General features: G+C 46.8%; 2 protein-coding genes across 2 annotated transcripts; one reads left to right on the top strand and one right to left on the bottom strand.

The window, feature by feature from the left end:
- The first annotated feature begins 3,338 nt into the window (after positions 1-3,338).
- On the top strand, positions 3,339-6,029 carry LOC124698145 (serine/threonine-protein kinase STY46-like). Its single transcript, XM_047230662.1, has 3 exons — positions 3,339-3,973; positions 4,158-5,250; positions 5,648-6,029. Exons 1-3 carry the CDS (start codon positions 3,573-3,575, stop codon positions 5,930-5,932), a joined length of 1,779 nt encoding a protein of 592 aa, XP_047086618.1. The 5' UTR covers positions 3,339-3,572; the 3' UTR covers positions 5,933-6,029.
- A 12,856-nt stretch (positions 6,030-18,885) lies between these two features.
- Positions 18,886-23,163, bottom strand: LOC124698144 (NADH dehydrogenase [ubiquinone] 1 alpha subcomplex subunit 8-B-like). Its single transcript, XM_047230661.1, has 2 exons — positions 22,866-23,163; positions 18,886-19,257 (listed from the first exon to the last, which is right to left on the bottom strand). The coding sequence occupies exons 1-2, from the start codon at positions 23,060-23,062 to the stop codon at positions 19,122-19,124; spliced, it is 333 nt and encodes a 110-aa protein (XP_047086617.1). The 5' UTR covers positions 23,063-23,163; the 3' UTR covers positions 18,886-19,121.
- Positions 23,164-24,412: the final 1,249 nt, after the last annotated feature.

The following is a 24,412-nucleotide window of genomic DNA, read 5'->3' as shown; positions in this document are numbered from 1 at the left end:
ACTGGAAGGGGTGCGAATGCTAACCCGAATGTGGACTTTTTAGGCATAGATGCATGCTGGATAGCGGTCTATGTACTTTGTCGTAATACCCTAAGTAAATCTCATAGTAGTCATCATGATATGTATGTGCATTGTTATGCCCTCTCTATTTGTCAATTGCCCAACTGTAATTTGTTCACTCAACATGCTATTTCTTATTGGAGAGACACCACTAGTGAACTGTGGACCCCGGTCCATTATTTTACATCTGAAATACAATCAACTGCAATCTCTGTTCTCTGTTGTTCTTCACAAGCAAACATCATTCTCCACACCATACGTTTAATCATTTGTTTAAAGCAAGCCGGTGAGATTGACAACCTCACTTTTAAGTTTGGGCAAAGTATTTTGGTTGTGTTGTGCAGGTTCCACGTTGGCGCCGGAATCCCTAGTGTTGCGCCGCACTACACTCCTTCACCAACAACCTTCACGTGGCCTTCATCTCCTACTGGTTCGATAAACCTTGGTTTCGTACTGAGGGAAACTTGTTGCTGTACGCATCACACCTTCCACTTGGGGTTCCCAACGGACGTGTGCTTCACGCGTTATCAACCATCGTCGTGCCGGCGGGGCGAGCCCACGATAGTGGCGTCGGGCCAATGTCCTCCAGCGCAGCTCCTCCCCGGAGGAGAACGCCACCACAGCAGTGACACTCGACGGTGGGAGGATGGGCAGGTCCCGCGCCGCCTGTTGGCCTCCCCCCACGCTCGGTCGTCTGATCTGCGTTGGCCACCCCGTTTGGCTCCCTTCGTCCATGGTCGCCGAAGCAGAGAGGAAGCCGTTGTGGTCGTCGCCAGCTGCTCTTGGTCGCTGGCATCCACCTCGAGCTGTCGAGCACCTTCTCTCGCTATCACAACACCAAACCCTAAAATATCTTGAGTCGATCTGGAGTGGAGGATGTGCATGAGAGAAATCCTAAAAGATCTACGGAGATGGGGCAAGTGGAGAGCTCGAGCAAGGCGTGGATGGGAAGAGCCTGGACGAGGGTAGCCGACGTGCATGTGCTTGTGGTACGGCGTCGCCTCGCCATCGCCACGTTCGTGAGGCCGGGTGAACGAAGGACGAAATGAGACGTGGATTGACGAATTTTCCCATGTGGGCATGCAAAACCAGGGGGCAGCCACCGCTTTATTTGGAAACACACACATGCCCCCGTAGACTGTGTCGCTGACGAGCGGGTCCTCTAAAAAAGCAGGTCCACATGTCAGTGGCTAGACGGGTATAGAACGGACGGTGAAAAGAAGACGCTAGCGAATGGATGGATGGGACCATGTGAGAAGTTTCCAGTTCCCCATCAGACAGTCAGGATCACAGGATCGGAAAATGGACGGCTGCTAGCGCGCCACGTCGTCAGGACGACCACGATTCAAGAGGGCTGGATGGAGCTCATAGGGCACTAGAATGTTTTCTTTAGATTGCAGGTGAGCAAATGGAACCATGCCTATATTATATCCTCGCCTCGACGCATCCCATACGATACCGTAATTAACACGGTGCATATGTAGATACAATTGCACTCATTGTCTGCACTCATTGTCTGTGCAATACCGTAATTAACACGGTCAAACATGTATAGGTTGCTCGCCGTCAGATTTCTCTTAAAGCTATAGCCCATAGAGAGTTCTTATGTACCTGCTAAGATCAGTGTCCATTTTTTTTAAAGAAACACAGTACAAACGTAGACACTATACACTCGCCCCTATGAACGCACATGCACACACATGCACACCCTACGTCTATGAGCACCTTCGGAAGACTGTGCCTGCGGATTGAATCTTGAAATTGACGAAGTCACCACAGGCGCCTCACTGTCGACGGGAATGTTGCCTCCCACTAAATGAATATTCCGTCTTTATAAGACACACAGATGTCAAACCTGGGATTTGAACTCTGATGAACTGGGTACAACCACTCAACCTGAGATTGGTTCTCCACAAGAGCATCTTCAGTGTTTCCACCATCTATATGTTTAAGATGTTGATGGGTAGTTACCAATACACTTTAGTATTTGGTATAGTATCATTTATGTATTGTAAAGATCACCATGAGTGACATTTCTATAGTATCTCTCCTAGATTGTTTTGCTAAATATCTTTATTTCAAATTGCCAGTTGTTTGGCAGGGTGACCCGTATTTCTAAGTGCTTGCTTATTTCTAGTTATTCATATCTGCTTGCTCGTTGCAGACCGCACCTTCTTTCCTAGTACTGTACGACGGGCAAGGGTGTGGCAAGCCCCACCTTCCTACCTCAGTGTATCCTCGCCAGTCGCCTCGACGCGTCCCATAATTAAGATATTTGTGGTGGTGTAGCTCACTAGGGTTGTCAGCTATAGCTTTCCATAAGCAGCAAGATTACATAGATAATGCTATTTGCGACATGATTCCATTCGGCTCTACAGTGGCAGCACGCACAAATCAGTCGTCAACCTCAAGCAACGCGACACTTGTCGCTGTGCACGCTCATATTCTCTACAGGGAGAGAAGGATACTATGATCGATCCTGACTGAAACGTCATGTTATTTTTCACCGTGCGCGCGCCTGTGTGAGTGAAATGGATGGAGAAGAAGGGTAAAGCTGCGCTCCCGAGTGTCTGATCTGATGATCGAAATGGACAAGGCAGAAGGAGCAGCGGCAGCGACTGCTGCAGCAAAAGGCCGGATGGCGGTGGTGTGGCAGAGAAGCTTTCCTTTCTCGTGATACCATCAAGGTTCGGAAGACGAAGGGGATTTTTACGCATGTCTTGTCCGAGATTTCCATCCCTATCGCAGAAATCAAGATTTACTGCCATCCATCAATCAAGCCTGTCACTGTGCTGTATTCTCTGAAGAATGTGCTTCTATCCAAGTGTCTAGCTAGTGCTAATCACTCGCGTACAGTCTGTTGCTGTCACACTTGGGCAAAAGAAAACATCCAGATTACAATACAAGGGGGTGCGCCATATGCATAGCCGCTGGAGGAGAAAGATTAGCATCTGCGAGGAATCCTTAATTCGTTTTCTGCGCCTGTCAATTGCAGCGAAATCACATGAGCGCACCAAATCCCTTCCATAAACTAATCACAGTACACCAGCCCCACCCTCTCCCCATGATGCATGTTCCTCCCCGTCATGGACCAGAGCCTGCCTCTCTGCTCTGGTGGAGGAGTACTACAAAAGATGGCATCAGTTTTTGCGACCCTCCCCTGCTCATTTCTTCTCCAGCCCCGTTCGAGCTCGCAAGCTGGAGCCAAGAAATCTCAGGGAAAAACTTCTTCCATGCCCTCACAAATCCAGCAGAAACATTGCTTCTCTGCTTTCTGCTTTCTGTTCGAGAAACTCTCTCTTTTTCAGTGTCATCCCACTGCTAGCAGTCTAGCACATCAAGAATCTAGCGAAAAGGGAAAGAGCCATTCTTTTTCGTCCATCCTGTCCAATCCGCCCAGCAGAGCCAAGAACGCCTCGACCGAGATCTTGGCATCCGCTCTAGCGCCAGTTCCGGCACCAATCTGGCTGGCCCCGGGAGTTAAGATTTAGAAGAAGCCAGTTTCTCCAGCGATGGCGGCGGCGCTGGAGTGCTGGTCGGGCCGGCCGAGCACGGACGAGGAGTCCATGGTGGAGCAGGTCCTCATGAAGCCCCACGCCCGCTCCGACGGCTCCCTCCCCACCTGCGCCGACTCCGCCGCCGCCGGCGACCCGGCCTCGGGCCCAGCGGCGCCCAAGAAGTGGCAGCGGCTCGGCCGCAACTTCGCCGGCGCCATCGCGGCGTTCAAGAACACCCTCAACCTGGACAACAACGGCGGCCTCCCCCGTGACCCCTCGCCGCGCGCCGTCGGCGACAAGCCGCCGCTCCTTCTCCGCGGCCTCGCGCAGCTCTACTCCCGCGGCGCTGCCGCGCAGCAGCTTCCGGAGAAGCTCGTCTCCGACCTCCGCCGCCACTTCGATGCTCTCCCCAACAGGTGAGCAACCAAGTTCTGCAACAATGCGAGACATATTGGTTTTTAGCTAACGTTTTCTGAATTCTACTGTATCTAAGTTTTTTTTACTGGTCCATAAAATCTGAAATGATAAATCAAGCACATTTGATTCCTTTGGATGTGCTAATTGATCGCTGATAAACATAAATCTCCTTCGATTTTGCAGCTATGGACAGGCAGGATTTGACATGAAAGATGTCCTCTTGCACGCCCGTCTTGTAGAGCAGGCGGCCGGCGAGGATCAGCTTGCAGTCAACATAGAGGAAGTTCATGGCAGAGAAACTGGCGGTGAAGGCACCGGTTTCCAGCTCACATTTGCCTGCAACGCCCCACTTTCATGGCAGTCAATGTCAGGCTCACTTGACAGCCCTTCAATCACTTGCAAGAAGATCCAGATCTTCGAGAAGAGAGGACTCACACTTGGTGTTGTCATGATAATTGTTCAATCCGGGAATGAGGAGCTCTTCAAGAGCCGGGTCGAGGCTGCGCTAAAATTGGCGACGAAGAAGCAGCGGAAGAACAGTGGTGGTGGTGGTGTGAAGCTTCCCTTCGGGCTTTGTGGCTGTCAGGAAGAAGGATCACGCAACTTCGATGAGGAGTCTATGTTTGATCCAGAGGATGGTCAGGTTCTTGACAATGAGCCTGCTAGCCGACCACAGCTTCCCACCCCTCTGCCTCAGTCATCAGTGTTTGTTTCAGTGGATGAGTGGCAAACCGTCCGATATGGCGGTGAGGAAGTCGGACGCTGGATCGTGAGCTCCGAGGAGATTGAGTTTGTCGATTGGGTTGGCCAAAATTCATTCAAGGGAGTTCATAGAGGAAGGAAGGTTTGGGTTAACAAATTGAGGGGCTGTGACATGGGAAGTGCTTACGATGTTGAGATCCGTCAGGACTTGTTGCAACTGATGAGCTGTGGCCAGAAGAACATCCTCCAGTTCCATGGCATTTGCTTCAACGAGAGCCATGGGCTCTGCATAGTAACTAGGATGATGGAAGGAGGCTCAGTTCATGACATTATTATGCAGAGGAACAAGAGACTGTCACTCCGGGACACGATTAAGATTGCTCTGGATGTTGCTGATGGCTTGGCGTTTATGAACAGCTACGGCATTGCCTACCGCGATCTTAACACACGACGGATCCTACTAGACAGACAAGGAAATGCCTGCCTTGGGGATATGGGCATTGTTACCCCTTGCAACAATGCTGGTGAGGTTACTGAATATGAGACATCCGGGTATCGCTGGCTAGCTCCAGAGGTTAGTTTTCTTGACTTGGTTTTCTGCAAATTCTTCTAGAATTGCTCTTTCTGAAAGTGAGTTCAGTTCCAGCATGCTACAAGTTCCTTAAGCTAATTTAATTGTAGACATTATACCTGAGATTTTTAAATGACCCAGCATCTATGATAACAATAACATGAAGGATGAAACATGTGTATTACTTTAACATGTAGGAATACATAGAACTCCAGGACAATCTGTGTAGAATACTGCTTTGTCTTGGTTTTAATTAGCAGAACATAAAATTGAGTAACTAATTTTGTGCTGCAATTGTTTTCCTCAATCCTTCATTGACAGTCAAGTCAGTTGCATTCCTAGCTTATGCCATACAGAACCTGTCCTTACCAACTTACCACCATGCTGTGTATGTACACAGATCATCGCGGGGGATCCAGAGAGCGTGTCGGAGACCTGCATGAGCAACGTCTACAGCTACGGCATGGTCCTGTGGGAGATGGTCACCGGAGAGGAGGCCTACTCCACATACTCGCCGGTGCAAGCGGCGGTGGGGATCGCGGCTTGCGGGCTGAGGCCGGAGATACCTCGGGACTGTCCTCACCTCCTTCGGTCGCTGATGACCCGGTGCTGGGACAACAGCCCTCTGAAGCGCCCTCAGTTCTCGGAGATCATCTCCATCCTGCAAAAGCAGAGCATCAGATAGTTTTATTTTTCTTGTTACCGTTATGCCATATAGTGAGTAGTATCTGTAATGCTTGGCTGTCAGAATATGAGAAAAGAAAGCATAATATATGTGCAAAGGCTTGATATATTGTTGCATTTTCTTGCCCAAAATATCTGCTTATCTTGGTGCTCCAGTAGGTCCACATACTCATATGAGTGGCATGAAAAATCAGAGAGCATCATCAAGGGGTTTTAATAGGAGGATCTGTAGGACAGAGGACAGTTGTTTTTGCTTGCCCCTATCCTCTAGTACAACAAACTAAACTGTAGAGTCCACATTAAACTAGCAATCTAATCTGATCCAATGCAAATGCCATGCTTGATTTGGCACGCTTGGAGGCAGGTTGCCGGCCGGCTGTAAACAATGCTTGAGGGATCTACTCACCGGGGAGGTCAAGATCTGTTATAGTAAATCCTTTGTTTGACTCGCTCAAGAATATTGCGACTGGTCCAAACTGATGAGGAAACAGCCCTTCCTTTCCACACCACACCAAATCACCAATGAGAACGAGGGAGGGAGGCCATGGATTGATTTGTTTGTTGAGTGCCCGACCATGTGCAGCTGTTGTTCCTCCGTGGTCCATGGTCTTCTTTAGCGTCTGTTTTCCAAGGAACAGTGCACACCTACGACTTTGTCATTCTTCTAGTAAGCTGGAGCAGATAATGACGCCTTCTTCATCTTCTTCTTTTCAATTCCTGAGTATGGTCTCAATCGATCCGGGGGCCCAAACTGATTAGATGAACCGAATGTGATTTGGTTGCCATGAAACAATAATGGTACGACGGTGTCTCCACGACTAAATTATTCTGCTTGCTCCGTCTTTGGACAGCCGGTCGAATGCAGGAGTCCAGACGTGTAGATCTTCGTCGGGCAAAGGTGACAGCAACAAACGGTTTTTCTGCGCCTGGATTCATGTTAGGAGAGCCCATCATATTATCCGGACTTTTAGTACGGGGAAGCTATCAGTGGAAAAAGAGTGGTGACGGTATAGAAAAGGGTTCTTTGGTACATGATGAGGGTGCAATAGGGGACCATGAGCAACTTAAATCATACATTACAAATTACTATAAAAATTTGTTTAGAGAACTCGAAGAAAGAGGCTTCTCAATGGATGAGTCCCGAATAGATAACATTCCTCAAGTTTCCGATGTGGAAAATACATTTCTTACCGCACCTTATTCAGAGGATGAGGTAAGAAAGGTTTTTTTCCAAATGTAGCACAACAAAGTCCTAGAACTGGATGTTTCCCAACAGAGTTCTACCAAAACCAGGGCAGGTCCAATTGCCCCTATGCCCGGGCACTTGCCCAGGCGTCCGACAGGACGTTCAGGCTAATTTCATGACAATTAAACTAAAAATAGCACCATAAGCGTTTAAATTTACAATGTGTCCACGCTTGAACTTTTCTTGGGTCCGCCATTGATCAAAACTTCTGGGAGATAACTAAATCAGACTTGATGGCGTTGTTTAGTGCTCTGCATGAAGGACACCTCAAGCTATTTCGTCTTAATTTCAGTGAGATAATTTTTTTGCCTAAGGTTAACAAAGCAGAAAGGATCCAACAATACCGATATATCTGTCTCCTTAACGTTAGCTTCAAGATTTTCACAAAAACCGTAACTATTAGGCTAAATTTGGTGGTTGATCATTATTTAGCGCAACCCTCTGAGAATGCGTTCATGCAGGGGAGAAACATCCTTGATGGGGTAGTAATCATGCATGAAACGTTCATGAGTTACATCAAAAAAATATGAATGGGGTCATTCTAAAAGTCGACTTTTAAAAAGCGTATGAAAAGGTCAAATGGTATTTACTTCAACCAACACTCAGAATGAAAGGTTTTTCTAATAAGTGGCGTGCTCTAGTTTATAATTTTATTTTCGGAGGAAGTGTTGCAGTCATAGTAGATGATGACGTTGGTAGATACTTCTAAACAAGAAAGGATTAAGAAAAGGCGACCCATTATCACCCATGCTATTTAATATAGTGGCTGATATGCTAGCCATAATTATTGAGCGTACAAAAGTTGAGGGCCATATTAAAGGGCTAGTTCCACATCTAGTGGATGGTTATCTATCTATTTTTCGGTACGCCAATGATACAATTCTATTTATGGAACACAACCTTGAGAAAGCAAAAAAAACTTAAGCTTATTTTATTAGCCTTCGAGAAGCTATCAGGTCATAAAATTAACTTACATAAAAGTGAATTATTCCTGCTGTGATGAGACGCAAGACGAGGCCACCCAGTATGCTGATCTTTTGGATGTGGGGTAGTCCATTTCCCTATTAGGTATTTGGATATTCCGATTCATTATAGGATTCTTATAAATGTTGAATGGAAACATGTCGAGAAAAGACTCGAAAAGTGGTTAAGTAGCTGGAAAGGCAAATTACTATCTCTAGGTGGATGGTTGGTCCTCATTAACTCAGCACTCAGCGATATGGAATTGTATAAGATTTCTTTTTTCCAGTTGCCTACAGGAGTCTTGCAAAGATTGGACTTTTCTAATCAATATTCTTTTGTCAAGGAGATATATAGTATGAAAAAGAAATATCGACTAGATCAATGGAATATTGTTTGCCATCAAAAAGTTCAAGGAGGACTTGGTATTCATGACCTTGAGGTCAAAAACCGAGCACTCCTTGGGAAATGGTTATGCAAGCTTCTGACTGAAGATGGGATTTGGCAAACCATCTGAAAGAGAAAGTATCTCGGCTCAAAAGCTTTGTCCCAGGTATATTGAAAACCTTGGGACTCACACTTCTGGGCTGGCCTAATGGCGACAAATAAGTTCTTGTTTCCATATGGGTCTTTCTCTATCAAGGATGTATCTCAGATAAGGTTTTGGGGAGATAAGTGGTTTGATTATGCCAGTCTCCGCGAACAATATCCTGCAATATACAATAGTGTGCGCAACTTCACCTCCGAATGTGAAGTTCGGACGTGATCTTGTTGGTCCAAGGCTAGCATCCTGGAATGCTTTACTTCTATTGTAAGGGTACTTTGCCCTTACAATTGTTGCTGGTAGTTGATAACAATTCCTATGGACTAATATTTTCATTGAATTTTCTTTGAACGAATATTCCATAGGTTTTTCTTGAAGACCATATGTTGGATTCGGGTTTTGATGCCACAAAAGATAAACATACACCTTGAGTTTGGCATCAAGATTGTTGTTTTCAAGAGAGAAGAACTTAATCTTTGGCTCTAAGTCGGTGTCACAAGCCTCGTGAGTTGAGCTATTGGTGACCAAGACTTAGGGCATGCAATCAATTGAGGTATTCCGTCTTGAATGAATAGTGAGCGTTATCACCAAGATCAAGCCGGATGCGGTTTAATTATCTCACCCTCTTATGGTGTCGGGTCACGCGGGAAAAGGGAGAAGAAGAGCGCGCCAAGGGAACTCGAAGACGGAGTTTGGAAGTAGTCTTCCCTTTTTGGGTTTTTTTAGTATAGGACCCCGCAATATTAAGAGGGGGTCAGAGTCGTCACTTGGTTCTTTGGCTCAAATCATTTCCTCTCTACCTCAATCAAAATTTGGCATCTTTTTTCCATCAATTTTTGCCACATCATCTTGGTGTTTCTTTTTGTGAGATTCTTAACCTTTTTGCTACCTTTTTAACAAGCCCAAGTTCATAAAAAACGGAATCCATATGTATCTTCTATTGCGGTTTTCGAGTTTGGAGTTTTTTTATCGATTTGTGTTTTTAGATAGGTCAAATATTTCATCTTAATGTTCTTACTCCGTAGTTGAACTATGATGTTTCTATGCATAAAGTTGTAGATCTCGTTGTTGTCATTCCAACGAACTCAATATCATCAAAATCGGAGTCTGGATGCAAAAAAAATTGGCATTTTTCGTACTGAGTGTTTTTGTATGGCTGGTCATACCAGGTGTTTGGCCGGTATGATCGGATGTACACGCCCCCAACCAGCAATTTTGGTCAGTTATACCGGGGCTAGAGCCAGTATGACTGGCCATGCACATTTCTGCACAAAAAACTGCTAGTTCCTCTATATAAGGCAATCCCAATTCATGGAAGATTTACCTTTTGGCATTCATTTGATTCAGATCTCATTCAAAAGGTCTCAAGAATTTCATTGCTTTTCCCACCCCAAATCCTTGATATCTAGAGATTCAACCAACGAATTCGAGAGTTGATCCGTGCATCTTGAATATCTCATCATCTTCTCGCTCTCTCTCAACCATACAGTTTTGAATCTGAGCCATTGCGTCAAGTTTCCATCTCCAATCTTGTTACTCTTGGAGATTGAGAACTCCTAGACGGTAGCTATCGCCGGGAGCGATCAAGTTGTGATCGAACCGAAAGTTTCTACAGGATCGAAGGCCTCCCCCAAGGTCTTCACGTAGTGGAAAGGGCTCCTACTTCATGGAAGAAGCTGACGGAGAAGAAGGTGTGCCTTCGTGGCGTTTGGGGTCCTTCGTGGTAACCGCACCTCTCCAACGGTGACTAGCTTCCTCTCAAGGAAGTGAACATCGAGATCCGGGTGCTTCGGTTATTTGTTTCCACTTATTTAAATTGTTATATCTATCAAGTTTGAAGTTCTTGATATATATATTTTTTCTGTCATATAGGGTGCTCCACTTAGTTTACATTTATCCACATAGCTTAAAATTGCAAACAACAAGATAAGGAAAAATTTGTAGAACCTATTCCCACCCCCGCTGGATTCTACAAGAGAGTGGCAAATTCTCCGCGGAATCCATGTATAGTGATTTGATCCAACATGACATGCCAGTTGATAATAATAATTAAAAAAAATTGAAAAATAAAGATACCGCTGAAAATTAAGATTTTTGTGTGGTATGTTCGTAGAGGTGTAATTCTCACTAAGGATAACCTTGCAAAACGTAAGTGGCACGGACGTAAAAATTGTGTCTTTTGTCATCGTGATGAGACTATCAAATACTTATTCTTCATGTGCGAGCTTGCTAGATCTATATGGTCAAATATCCAAATAGGTTCTATCTTATACCCATCATGTAATGTTGCTTATATATTTGGCAACTGGACGTATGGGGTAGATCATATGTTTAAAATACTTATTATGGTGGGAGCGCTTTCCATTCTTTGGTGGCTCCTGCTATGTAGAAATGATAAAATTTTTAATGATAAAAATTGCTCTCTCTTGCAAATATCTATTGGTGCACTGGTCGTCTCTGATAATCGCAACCTATTTATGGAGGCGTCAAAAGGGTTGGAGAACACTACGATGGATTTTTCGCAACATGGCTGGCAGCAAACTATGCGGATGGGACCTCCGCCACCCTAGGCGTTCATACTGATTTTGAATTGATCACGTGTATTGCGCCTTTTTTAGTTTACCTTTTGTCTTGTTCGACGTCGAATGTTAGTACGGTTGTGTGCATCTTAGTTATGCAGAGGTCGGTGTAATGCTTAAAACTTTTACATAATAAAGCGGCCTTTATCGAGAAAAAAAAATAGAAAAAGGTTGTGCGCCTTGATATAGTAGCATGCTGAAGTAGCTCAACATTCCACATTTCCACGGCATCTCCAATAGGTCGTCCCGCAACCTGCATCGGACAATCTTTATTAGAGACGCTGGCACGATTGACCCGGACTTTTGGCTCTCGGGTGCAGGCGCACCCTATATACTCTAAAAAATGTAGTAATTTCAAATAAAGTCAAAAAAATTCGAATCCTTTTGGGAATCAAAGATAATCAAGTATTGTACTCGTATAAATTTGTTTGGCCAAAAAATGTTTCACATTGACTTCAGGCAAAAAAATAACAAATCTATGACGAATATAGCGTGAATAGTACTTTAATATAGGACCTTCAAGTCTGTTTTTTTCACCCAGGAAACAAGAGAAGTTATTCCACGGTGAATCTTTCGTATACGAGTACAATACATGATCATCTTTGATTCCCAAAAACATTTGAATTTTTTTGACCTTTTTCTGAATTATTATATTTTTTTTCATATAGGGTGCGCTTGCTCCCAGGTTCACCCATGCAATTTCGCCGGCACGATGTGCTAGTATATTGGGGCCATCTGCAGAACGTCGGCCGTAATATGACCAAGCATATTAATATTTTTGTTCACTTTAAAAAAATCATGTTTCATTTTATCTTACATAGTTTCATACAACAATTCAAATGATCATCTAAATTTTGATAGATGCTTGGTTTTTTAGCCACTAATGCTCAATAAGGTATTTTTCATAAGTTTGTTTGATCATCGTCGTGGTTTTCTTTCACATTATAGCTCTTAAAAGATCAAACGACGGGTCGCAATAGTCTATTTTTCTTCTCCTTTAGTTTTTTTCTTTCCTCATCCTATTTCTTCTTCTCCTATTTGAGAAGGTTCCCCTCCTTCTCCATCTGCCCCAACTCAGTCTCAGCCTGCTGCTCACAACTTTCGAACCAGTTGAGACGGCGAATCAGTGACGCAGAGGGCCAGACGGTTGACCGGTTTACTCATCTGTCTGCTTTTTCAAAACTAAGCACGGTTGACAAAGGTAGAAGCGGTAGTCAATACATAGTTTTTCCTCCCGGTCTCTCCTCTCAGCCGCCGGCCTCAACCCTAGCCTCCAGTTCATCCTCCTTCATAGATTGGTTCCCCCTCTTTCGGTCGGCTTCGCCGGCGTCGGGAGGAGTGGGGAACCCGATCTATGCGTGGAGTTTCGAATAAAAATATAGTTTTTATTAGACTATGTTAGGATTTTGGTAGCCGTCTTCTTGTTGGTTTTCCCTCAATGGAGATGGCATCATCTGCAATAAGTGATCTTCGGCCTTTCGTTCGGCGACGAGATCTTCTTCCCGGCGTCAATGGTGGTGTTGAACAATCACAATTTTCTAGGTATGGACCTTCGGATCTTGCTTCGTCAGATCGATTTTGGATCTTTTGTCGTTGTTGCCGCGAGGAGGATTATTCTCGCAGTTTTTGTCCCGGCTGCTATGTCCTCGACAATGGTGATTCGTACTCTCGGCTCTCCATCGATGACGACAAAGTTAGTCGGTTATTATTCCCTGATATACTGGTGTTGGTACTCTTGCCGATGTTGTATGATTGCTTTAATGGTTGCGTGCGTGCACGCAGTCTTGGCATTGCGGCTCAAAAAATTATGGGAGAACTTTCGTCGGTATCTACAGGTCTATGGTTCGTTATCTATCGTTGGCTGCCTTCAAAAGAGTACAAGATTGTGTTCTGGAAGAAGAAAGAAATTGAAGACCTCGAAGATTTGTTACTACCTTTTAGACATTATTTTGTAATCGTTGTAGTCAGTTCATGTATCTCTACCATGTACTATTTGTTGCTATGAATATATGTGGTATTGATTGTCAAAAAAAAGGTAGAAGCGGTAGTCGCTGAACGCGTGACTTGTTTGAAACTCAATACTGAGTTGCTCCTCGCAAGATGACCACTGTGCTTTTGGTTGTTCATCCTGTTCCCATGTTCCCGCCCGCCCGCGCACGTACACCATCCATCGATCCCATCTGCCCCGACACGGCTCGCAGAGAGCGGCGCATTGCTCACGTGGAGTGGGTGAACGACACTGTGGCTGGCTTCGCGCACGGGCAACCCCCGGGATCGGCGCAGGACGGGAGCATCCGATGAGTTCATTCACGTCGCGAAAGAAGAAAGCAGTCTACTATTTCGGAATGGATCGTAACCTTAAATGGAGCAGTACGCGCTGAACCAAGATTCCACTAAACCGGCCATCCTCGCAGGAACGCATCGTCTCTCTCTCTAGTAACTGCACGAAGCGGTTTAAAGTTCCACAGGTTTCTAGCCTGCGATTCCTTTGCTCCCTTCCCCTCCAATCTTTGTCATGGCATCGCGAGGGGACGGGATGTCTAGTTCTCGTGTGTGTGTGTGTGTGTTTTAGTTCTATGTTTCATGCTTTCTTTGTCGGCATTATGGTGGACTAGATGCTCATACTGCTTTTAGGAAAAATGGTCTTCTAATCCATGTCCTGCTAGTCAGAGGTGTTGCTGGCGTCGACAAGAGGCTTGCGGAGTCAAGGTTATTGGAGTGGATTCAATCTTGTGTGTTGTCGTGGTGTGGTGGCATGGATGAATTGCTCTTGAAGTGCGGCGGTCTCGACCGTTACATGTTCCGCCTAAAGGGCGGGCTAGTGCTGCCCCGGATCCAGCGCTGAAGAAGCTCGGAGGGCTCCTCCAACTGATGTTCCTTACCAGGCGAGATCCAGCTATCGCGGCTAGTTCATGTCTCTTGGCTAGGGGGTTTCTTCTGCGCCAAAGAGTGAACCAACTGCTAGTGCTTTTCTTCTATGATAGCAGCGAAGGACGTGTGTGGTTGATAGTTGCGGCAATAGCATTTTGACCGTTAGTATCCTCCTTTTATTGTTTGTATACGTACCAACAATGTATTATTATGATTATGAGTACAAGTAGTGTGCGCCTATGAACGTACTACTAGATCGTTAAAGAAAAAGAAAATCACTGAGCCGAGGCATGGGCAGTTGGGCACGCACAACACAGGCAGCAATGCAGCACTCACGTTGTGAGCTACGGAGGGATTAATGCCGACTGGCAAGGGCGCAGGACAGAAGAAGCGATTAGGGTTACAGCGTTACTGCTGCAGAACCGTCCGTCACAGAGACAATTGAAGGCTGCAGACCGTGACGCGTCCGGCCACGATCGAGGCGTGCACACACGCACGCACGGCACGACGCAGCGCCTTCGTCCGTTCGTGTCATGAACTGTCTCTGCAGCCATCGGATCCTCGACGCTGTCACGCAGCTCTCGCTGAACCTCATTTACTACGCCTACGTCTCTCGTTCGGTCCTTGGCACGCGTGCCGTGCCTGATGAGTGATGCCTCCCGTGCGATCGGCAGCAGCAGCCGCGAACGCGTTCATCAACGCGCCATGAATGAAGGGATGAATGGATGGACGGATGAATGAATGGCAATGGCAGGATGGTACAGGCCGTGGATCTGAAACAATGCCGTAGCAGCTACAGCCTACAGATAGGCTTGCAGAAGCAGATCCATGGAGATGGAGAGCACGCGGGGCCAACCGCACGGATGCATGGACGGACGCGGTATCTGAACGTAGGTTCGGATTTGTCTCCACAAAAATCATGCAACCTGATCGTTCTTTCTTTTGCCATACGATTTGGGTTTGTTTTGTTAGCGCATTTCCGACCAAAATCATGAAAAGCATGTTCTCTCCCTCCAGCCTCGGGACTGCCTTAGTGGTGGAACCTTTCCTGAATCGTGTCCTCTCCTATGAGTGCCTGCGATGGCGCGCTTCGACTTCACCTCCAGGCACCACACTAGGACTAGCAGGCGGCGGTTGGTCTTCTTCACCGCCATCAAGACACGCGTTTGGAGACTCGCATCGGAAATTGAAGGGCCCACTCTGTTGTATTGTGATCCAAATTCATATACTAAAGGGAGGCTAACTTCTGACGAGCGGAGCGAGGCCCGTCACCGGAGGCTTGGTACGGTACGGATCGTTGGCACCGCCTATATATACATCTTGTAAGCCGCCGGCTAGGGTTTATCAGATTATAAGATAACCCACGGCGTTTGTAAACACTCCCCGATATAGTGAAGTTTCTGTTGGTCGGCGTCCGTGGTTTTTTCCCCTTCTGTGTTGGAAGGGGTTTTCCACGTTAAATCTTGTGTCTCCGCTGCGTATTCCTTTATCGTTCTTCGTTATTTGCTTGTCGCTTTTATAACACACTCGGCCATTCTTTCTAAGATCATCGGCAACGCCCCCTGTCATCACCGCATTGCCACATTTAACCAAGCCTTCCCCGTTCGTCGGCAACTGCCATAAGACACCATGGACAAAAGGGTGTTTCCATGAAGGAAGCAGAAGAAGAACGATGACGAGGCCGGAGCCTCCTCGGCGAAGCCAGAGAAGTCAGGCAACCGCGTGTCGAGCCGCGTCCATGTGACTCGGAGGAGCCGCCAAAGCCCGGGAGGGGGTTCTTCGGCGAGGAAATCCCGGGCGAGAAAATCCAGGATGACAAAGACGACTTCCTAGACTACTTTGCCTACATGGCCGAGGTGGCCAAGGAGGAGGAAACTCAGGACCGGCTTGCTCATCGACCTGACCTAGCTTCCTGACGATGATGAGTAGTGGGCAAGGGTTTCAAGTCCTTAGGGCATCTCCAACCGGGCGACCCATCCCGCGCCCGCGCGTCCGGATGGGTCGAAACGGACAAAATCGCGGCCCAGCGCGCGGACCCATCCCTAAAACGGATGGCCGGGGCGTCCGGGACGACCCAAACCCGGCCCAAATCTTGGACGAGTTTGCGTGGCCGCGGACGCGAAAGGCTGGTCGCTCGCGTCCTCCCCTTGTCCGCCCTCGGCCCGCCTGTCTGCCTCCCACAACGAAACACTCCACTCCACTCCCAAAACCTAGAGATGGCCGACGAAGCGATCGCCGCCGCCACCGCCACCACCGCCACCATCGGAGAGGAGGCACGCGGTCGCGGCCGTTGCCGCTCCTGCCGTGGAGGCGGCTCCTGAACTGGACGCTCTGGTGGTCGTGGAGCCCGGGCCGCCGACGAAGAAGGCGAAGCCCGAGCTCACCGCGGAGCAGAGGGCGATGGAGTCCAAGAAGCGGGCGGACCGGCGCATGGCGTCTGATCAACGGAAGAAGGAGGCCGCCGCCGCGGAGGAGCGGGTGCGGGCGGCGGAGCACCTCCTCCAACTCCAAACATAGGCGAAGAACAGTGTCATGCAAGAGCAGCAGGCGCAGGCCATGCTGTTTTACGGCCACTCAGCGCTCGGCCAGCACATGCTCATCCCCGGCAACGGCACGGCCTCGGGGGGGAGCTCGGCCTCATCCGTGACCCTGCCCCTTCCTCCAAGATCAACTGGCCCACTGTATGCCCCGTTTGGGCACGAATTGGGGGCGCATTCTGGGCGGCACGCGTACCAGTCACGGGATGGGTCACCGGAGGTGGGAGAGTCCATGTCGGGGCCGTCACCTTCGTCCATTGACCTCAACCGTGCGCCGGCGAACTCCAAAGGCCCCAAGAACCTGGCAGCAGCTGCCATGGCCGGTGCACGCAACCTGTTCGACGATTTGTCGGCCGCGCGCGCGTAGTCACCGTCGACCGTGCAGGCCCCTCCGTCTTACGCGCAGACGATGCCGGCCACCCTGGCATATCCTTCGACACAGCAGGCTCCCTAGCCACCTCCCATTGACACACAGGAGGGCACAACTGCCTGTCCCGGCAGCATAAACATCGAGGAGGAGCCGTTGTTCGTTGAGGGCCTCACACAAGCCGCAGCTGCACAAGCTAGAGCTCGCCGGGTAAGCAAACGAACCGCCAACTACACGGAGAAGGAGGACAAGGTGATCGTCCAAGGATGGTTGACCATCGGGCAAGATGCGTTGACAGGTGCCGAGCGAAGGGGACCGCATTCTGGCGCCGGATCTATGAATACTTCCATGAACATCGCAAATATGGACAGGAGCCATTTGAGAGCGACCGCAGCGAGATATCGCTCCAAAAGAGGTGGGGAACAATTCAAACTGAATGCAACAAGTTCCAGGCGGCGTATGAGCACGCCAAGCGGCTCCCCGTTAGTGGCTTGGGTGTGAAGGACTTGGTATGATCCTTAACCTCAACTTAATCATCCGATATTCGCACATATGTTTATCGTTGTTGTCTCGCTTTGCTCTAGGTGTGGCGAGCTTTGGAATTCTACAAAGTCAGCAATGGAGACAAGCCCTTTGCCTTCCCTCATTGTTGGAAGGAACTCCGGGGCACCCCCAAGTTCCGGGAGGGGTACGAGGGGTACATGGCGACCTTGATCGGCAACAACCCCGCCAAAGATGCCACGGTCATAGACCTTGATGGTGGGCAGCCTTGCGGTAGCTCCGCTTCTCGTGCAAGTCGTCCACGCGGCCACAAGTCAACCAAAGCCGACATGAAGCGTGATGCTTCGTCCATGCTATTGTATGGCACTTTGAAGGAGATGCATGCGGACGGAGAGGTGTCCACGGACAAGAGGGATGAGAGGAGGCGCCGGAAGAAAGAAGAGGACAGGGAAGAAATTCTTTGATGTCCAGCGGAAGAAGCTTGAGATTGAAGAGGTCAAGGCCCAGGCCAAAGCTAAAGAACTTGAGCTCAAAGAGAGAGAACTTGAGCTCATAGCAGTGGCAAGGGCCAAAGAGGTGGAGATGAAGGCGAAGGAAATTGAGCTCAAAGCAATGGCAAGGGCCAAAGAGATGGAGGTGAAGGCGCAGGAAGTTGAGCTCAAACGCCAAGCCGAGGACAACCTCATCATGAACGCCGACTTGACCAACATGAGTGAGGCCAAGAGAGCTTGGTTCGAGAAGAGGCAGAAGGAGATCCTCGAGCGCCCAAATTGAGTTAGACAATCTCAATTGTAATTTTTATATTTTTCTCAAACTATGGCACATTTTAATTGATTTATCATGTTACATTTGATACTATTTTATGCTATTTGCTATATTTTATGTTTGTTATATATTATTCCATGTTTATGAGATATTATTCTAGGTTTAGACATTGTTTTATAAAGTATCTGTGGCCAGATGGCCTATTTCCCAAAGAAGTAGGCCAAATGGCCAAATTGGGTGGCCGCTGCGTGCGACCCAAACGGACACGCGGACGCGGGGCGCTGTCCGGGTGTCCGTTCGGCCACCCAAACGGCCCAAAACGGACGGCCCAGCGCGTCCGTTTGGGTCGCCCGGTTGGAGATGCCGTTAAAGCCTCCCGACCCAAACAAACAGACCAAAACGGACACTTTTTGTATCCGAAATGGGTCAATCCGCTTCAGATGCCCTTGCTACCAGGATTTTGACAAAGGGGTATTCAGGCACGCGCTCCACACGGTACAAGAGCGCTTTGGTTGAAACAGGGCAGAAACAGGGCAGCGACAAATCAGCGTTATGGTATGAACCAAAACCAAAGAAACAAGAACCATCATCAATTCATCATCTTAGGACTACAACTGAGTCAACTTTGGCATCCAACTCAAAACACTGATGTTGATTGGGCAAGAAAGACAGGTAAATGGGGATGAGCAGCTCAATAACATTCACCCATAGAAATCCTGTGAGTACAATAAAGATGGGAGATCATGAACTTGTTTTGCCGGCTTTTCTCCTTATTTCTGAAGAAGATGATCACTTGCGGTATTAATCTCAAGGGGGCTGGCTACTCGGATATGGGGCACGCGCCCTCAAAGGCCTCCTGCTCCTTGCGGCAGAAGTCGAACTCGTTTGTGTAGTAGTACATGCAGCCGGCGTAGGCGTCCATCTCCTTGGGGCACTTTTGGTGAAGTTCTTTCAAGCTGCCAACATCAGAAATGTGATCAGTGACAAAGTAGAGCAGGCAGAGGAACAAGTCACAAAGTGACTGGCTTAATGGAACCAGCATCGTTCAGCTAAGCAGGTAAATCAAGAAAAGGAGAGTGTTCTACAGTCTACAAACATAAGCATGATCAAAAGGTGTGAAATCACCGGAGTTCACAAAGGTAAGGAGGAATGTCTAATTTGCAGAATTAACACTGGAAACAGGAGCTTTTACTACCGCTAGTCAGCTACTCGAAATGGATGCCCCTATCAACCTTTTGACATGCCTGAATTAGGGTGCAGGAAAAGTGCACGATGTGCTGATAACTAATTAGAAATAATCACATAAACGCAAGCAGATGCATAAACCATCATGTTGCCGTACTATTCTCCTTGCCATTGTCCTATACAGCACCTACAGAATTCAGTACACAAGAAGGAAAACAACTTAACATGGGGCACTACCTCACCAACCTAACCAGCAATCCACCATTATGCCATTCGAAGTCTCGGACGAGGACAAGTAACACGCAAGTCTCAAACTACGGATTATCTAATGTCAATTCAGCCTAGCTTACTATGGCAGGGCTAACGGTTCAAGCACTACACCAAACCCCCCAAAAAATAAGTAAACCATCTTGCCTCCATTTATTCGCACGGTCACTTACTACTTACTAGACCAACAGAACATACTGAAAACAATAGAAGTCAAAGAACAAGGACTATTGAATTCCATATCAAGAGTTGTCCACTAATGCTATATGTTCAGTAATCATCATGGGAGACAAATATGAATCACTGCTCAATGCCCCATAGTAACACTCATATAATGACTTGGCAGAAAATTATGCACCACGTGAACGAAAGGAAAAAAACACACCATATTTGTCAATCCCATGTATATGCGCTGCCAAGATCAACCTGATCACAGGAATACTACAAGCAAGAGATATTATCACTGATACAGTACTTACCAATGTAACATGGGTACCTCGACTTACAGGAGTGCACTCCGAGGCAATAACACAGTAGGGACAGGTCTGGCATTGTTACAGATAAAGGCGACCAATGCAGCAGCGAGTTGGGGAGTAAGAAAGAAACAAGAAACAGGTAGTCATGCAGGTGCTTCCAAAGCTTAGTTCATCCCAACTAGTGCAGGATCTATAAGATGACATCAGGAGACACTGTTGCCCCCACTGTCGGTGCATGCTGGCGTAGGGACAGATTAGTGGAAGTGGCACAAAGACAAGAATGAGAGGCAAAACGTGAGAGTGATATTTCAAATTTTATTCGTCTCCATCCATCTCTCATTTTGCCTATCTTTTTTCTGTCTATGTGTTGCCTTGACTACTCTGTCCTGAGCTGCCATGCACCTACCATGAGAGAGCAGCCTCTCTGAAACTGCTGCGCTCTAGACCATGTACAGGGTGCGGTGAATCAGAATTCTAAAGAGCTCCCAATAGACTTCTCATTAATTCACGTCTTCGGCCTCCTCTATACACCCCTACTGCATCAGCTTTATTTTTGTGCACAACAGCACCAGACCCTGCTGCAACCATCGCCAGAGACCCAGTGTGCACTCTCAAAGTCACAGTACCCAGTTATTTTAGCTGTAATATTTATTAATGATGATTTCTCTTGCTAGTACTCCCTCCGGTCGGTTTAAATCGACGCGGAGGAGAGCCAAATTTAGCCTATCCCATGTGTAAACCTGCGTCAATTAAAGAATACCAGAGGTAGTAGTATTCATGTGATTATGTCTGATCTTGGCAGTGCATATCCATGGGAAGAAAAACATTATGTTGTGATCATAATATTGTTGTATGTTTAGTATTATGCCTAGCGTCTATGTTGTGAAAACCCCGATAATTATTTTAGAGAATAAACACTAAGTGCATAATTTTCTTACAAATGTGGTTTGCATCCTCCATGTACTCTAAAAGAAGACATTTTAGACAGCTGATCAGTCCGTAGATTTGCTACCGCATGGCCAAATATCCATCATTTGGCTTACTAAAATGGGAGGAAATATTCTCTTAACTGAAAACAACAGTATAACACTGAGTCCTGACTGCTTAGTTCAACTAACTAAATACCGACATGGCTTGAGTTTACATGGAAAACAACAGTATAACACTGAGTCACTGACTGCTTAGTTCAACTAACTAAATAGTGTCATGGCTTGGGCTTACATGGAACTTATAATGTAGAGTGGTTTTTAACGAAACATTGTCACAGGATGTTTAGTTAGTGTCTATATTCACAGTTGGCACTGGATGTTGTTCCACTTGTATTCCCAGATATGGCCAATACTTAATATACGTGGACTGACAATGTGAGATAGTCTGGAAGATACCAATCACTAGCGGGTCTCACCTGGCAAAGGAAAGACTAGTCCATTGTCTATCTTGAATAGAACCATAAACTTGATCACTGTACACACTCTATCGATCTATCCCTCTTGGTTATCTTAGGCATTTTTTCGCTGAGGACATTATAGTTTCGTAGTTAGTAGTTACTCATCTGAAAATGGGACATAGAAGACAACAGAGTGCAACTGCAAACTTGCACTAGCAAATGAATATATCAGAATTGATTCATATCTTGTTTGACTGTCCATCTGTCCCACATGACAATGTGACAGATGAATATCAGAAGTACAATGAAAACAGCCAAACTAAAAGACTTCCACCTAGGTATCTAAGAATTTAAAATGAAAAAAAAACTCAACTCAGAGTTTTTTTGGCTGCATAAGAGAGCAAACACACTTTGGAGACAATTAACCACGCTATCTGAGTTGATTCACTTTCGCAGTCATGTCTAAAGCAAAATGAGCTATATACCGAGTATGGCATTACCAGTTCATCCCCTTCTGTATAAACTGATCAGAAGGATAACACTGTGTGGTCTAAGTCATACCATCATCAGAAACTAGGTGGTCACTGCAAAACTGTTTATCCATAACAACTTTGCAATTTAACGGCCAAGCAACAAATTGCATTCCCGTTGACCAGAAAATTTGATATACTCACTACTACAAGGCTGGGACGAGAGTAGAGGTAGCTATGAACCCTGCCCATCACTACATATCCTCAACCTTGGCGCGAGATCGCACCACAATGAACCCAGAACTCTCCTACACAGTACAAACTGATGACCTGAGGCATGTAAGTAACACCATATAACCGTCAGCTAATCCCTGTACCATTACCGTTTAATCCGCTGCGTAATCAGATCCTTGACAATAAGAACAAAATGATCGTCGCTGACTGAGTGACAAACTGCCAGTGGCTGCCAGAGTGTTAAATACCGATCCACCGCATAGGTTAATCGTGGAGGCACAAATTTCGCTTAAATGCTCATAAGCTAGTACCTCTAAAGGGAAACACAAATTCAAGATAGCACCGACTGAACATCTCAACACAGCAAACATTCGGACACGAACTAACAAAGTTGTGACGCACGACGGGCACACAGGGGCGCACCTACTCGAACGAACTGAACTACCACGAGCAGCACGATTGACGAAACATTCGACGAATCAGCAATCCAAGCAGGCAGAAGGGAACGAGATAAAGGGCTGGCGCCAGGCGGGCAGGGGACTCACAGGTTGAAGACGCAGCGCGTGACCTGGCGGCCCTTCTCGAGGCACTTCTCGGGGTTGGGGTCCTTCTTCTTGCAGTTGAGGAAGGCCACGTTCTCCGGCCGGCACCGCACGGCGATGTGCTTGGACGCCGCCATCAGCACCGATGACGTCGGGATCGGCTCCCCCGAGGCGTCCACCGGCGTGCTGCTAGCTGACATCTCTGCGGGCGTAGGGGGGGCTCGCCGTGGAGATCTGGGGGAGAGAGGGGGCGAGGGGAGGACCGGAGATGGAGAGGGGAGGTTGGGGCCGGAGGACGAGGTGCGCTCCTCACTCCTCTCTGTGTGCGTTTCGTGGGCTTTGGAGTTCGTAGGGTAGGAGTATTACATTGGGCTTGGGCTTGGCAGGGGCCTTGTGAATCTGTAGCCTGGTAAAAGAGGCCCACCCTTGCTTCTCATTTCTACTTTCTGTTTATCTCTTTTGTATATTCCATATAAATGTTTATTTTATGATAATTAGCCTTTCTCACTCAGAAAAAGGGAACAAGAAAATACTAGCCTTTTTCTTTTTCTTTTATTAATTCTTTTGATTAATTTCACTCACATATATAGCTAGGAAGTGTATATTGATAGGGCTAATAAGAAAAAACACATTCAAGGTATTGTATTACAAGATCCATAACATAGACTAGAGTTTCATTTCATAAATATCAATGCCGCACAAAAGGAAAAAACAATGAGGTGGAAAATGGTTCATGCTTTCCGCACTTACCTCCTTCCCTATGGAAAAACAAATAATATGCCATAAAAAATTCAATTTTTCTCGCTGCACATTGGAAATCCATGGATAAAAGAGTCAGTAGGTTTTCTTGGCAGTGTAGAGTGTGTTATCTAAAGAAAGTTGTGGCAAAAAGAGAAATTAGCATTATTGTGCTAATGTGCTTGTTAAATATGGCAACAACTAGCTCATTCACCGGCGCTCGGAACCAGCATGCTCACTAAAAAATGCTTGCTCTCTAGCTAGGTTTAATATATCCTCCAATTCTTGTAAACATGTGCTGCTGTAAATTGAGAGCATGCGTAATGGGTTTTTTTAAAATGCTCACATGATGTGATCGTTTGATTTTCAAAATATCACGTTCATTCCAATAAACATTTTTCTATACTGCTGGTAAGGAGACACTGATAAAATCTATTGCACGGGCCATTGCGACATATATCATGGGGGTCTTTAAACTACCAATGGCAGTGTGTGATGATCTGACCCGTATGGTTAGGAACTATTGGTGGGGATCAAGGCAGGGGAAAAGGAAAACGCACTGGTATCCTAGGAAAAATCACACAACCACGGTCTCATGGTGGGCTGGGTTACAAAAACGGTCGTGTGTTTAACCAAGCACTCCTCGCACGGCAAGCTTGGCGGCTACTAGCGAAACCAAATAGTCTATGCGCAAGGGTTCGGGAGGCTAAGTATTACCCAAATAGTGCTCCTCGTGACAATCAGTAAGGTAACAACCAAGATCCAAGTTCTTACTCCGCAACCACAAGGTGACCCTTTATTTTTAATCTACT

Source organism: Lolium rigidum, chromosome 3, assembly GCF_022539505.1.
Source record: "Lolium rigidum isolate FL_2022 chromosome 3, APGP_CSIRO_Lrig_0.1, whole genome shotgun sequence".
Taxonomy (NCBI): domain Eukaryota; kingdom Viridiplantae; phylum Streptophyta; class Magnoliopsida; order Poales; family Poaceae; genus Lolium; species Lolium rigidum.
The sequence above is the reverse complement of the archived record's forward strand: the minus strand, read 5'-3'. Positions and strand labels throughout refer to the sequence as shown.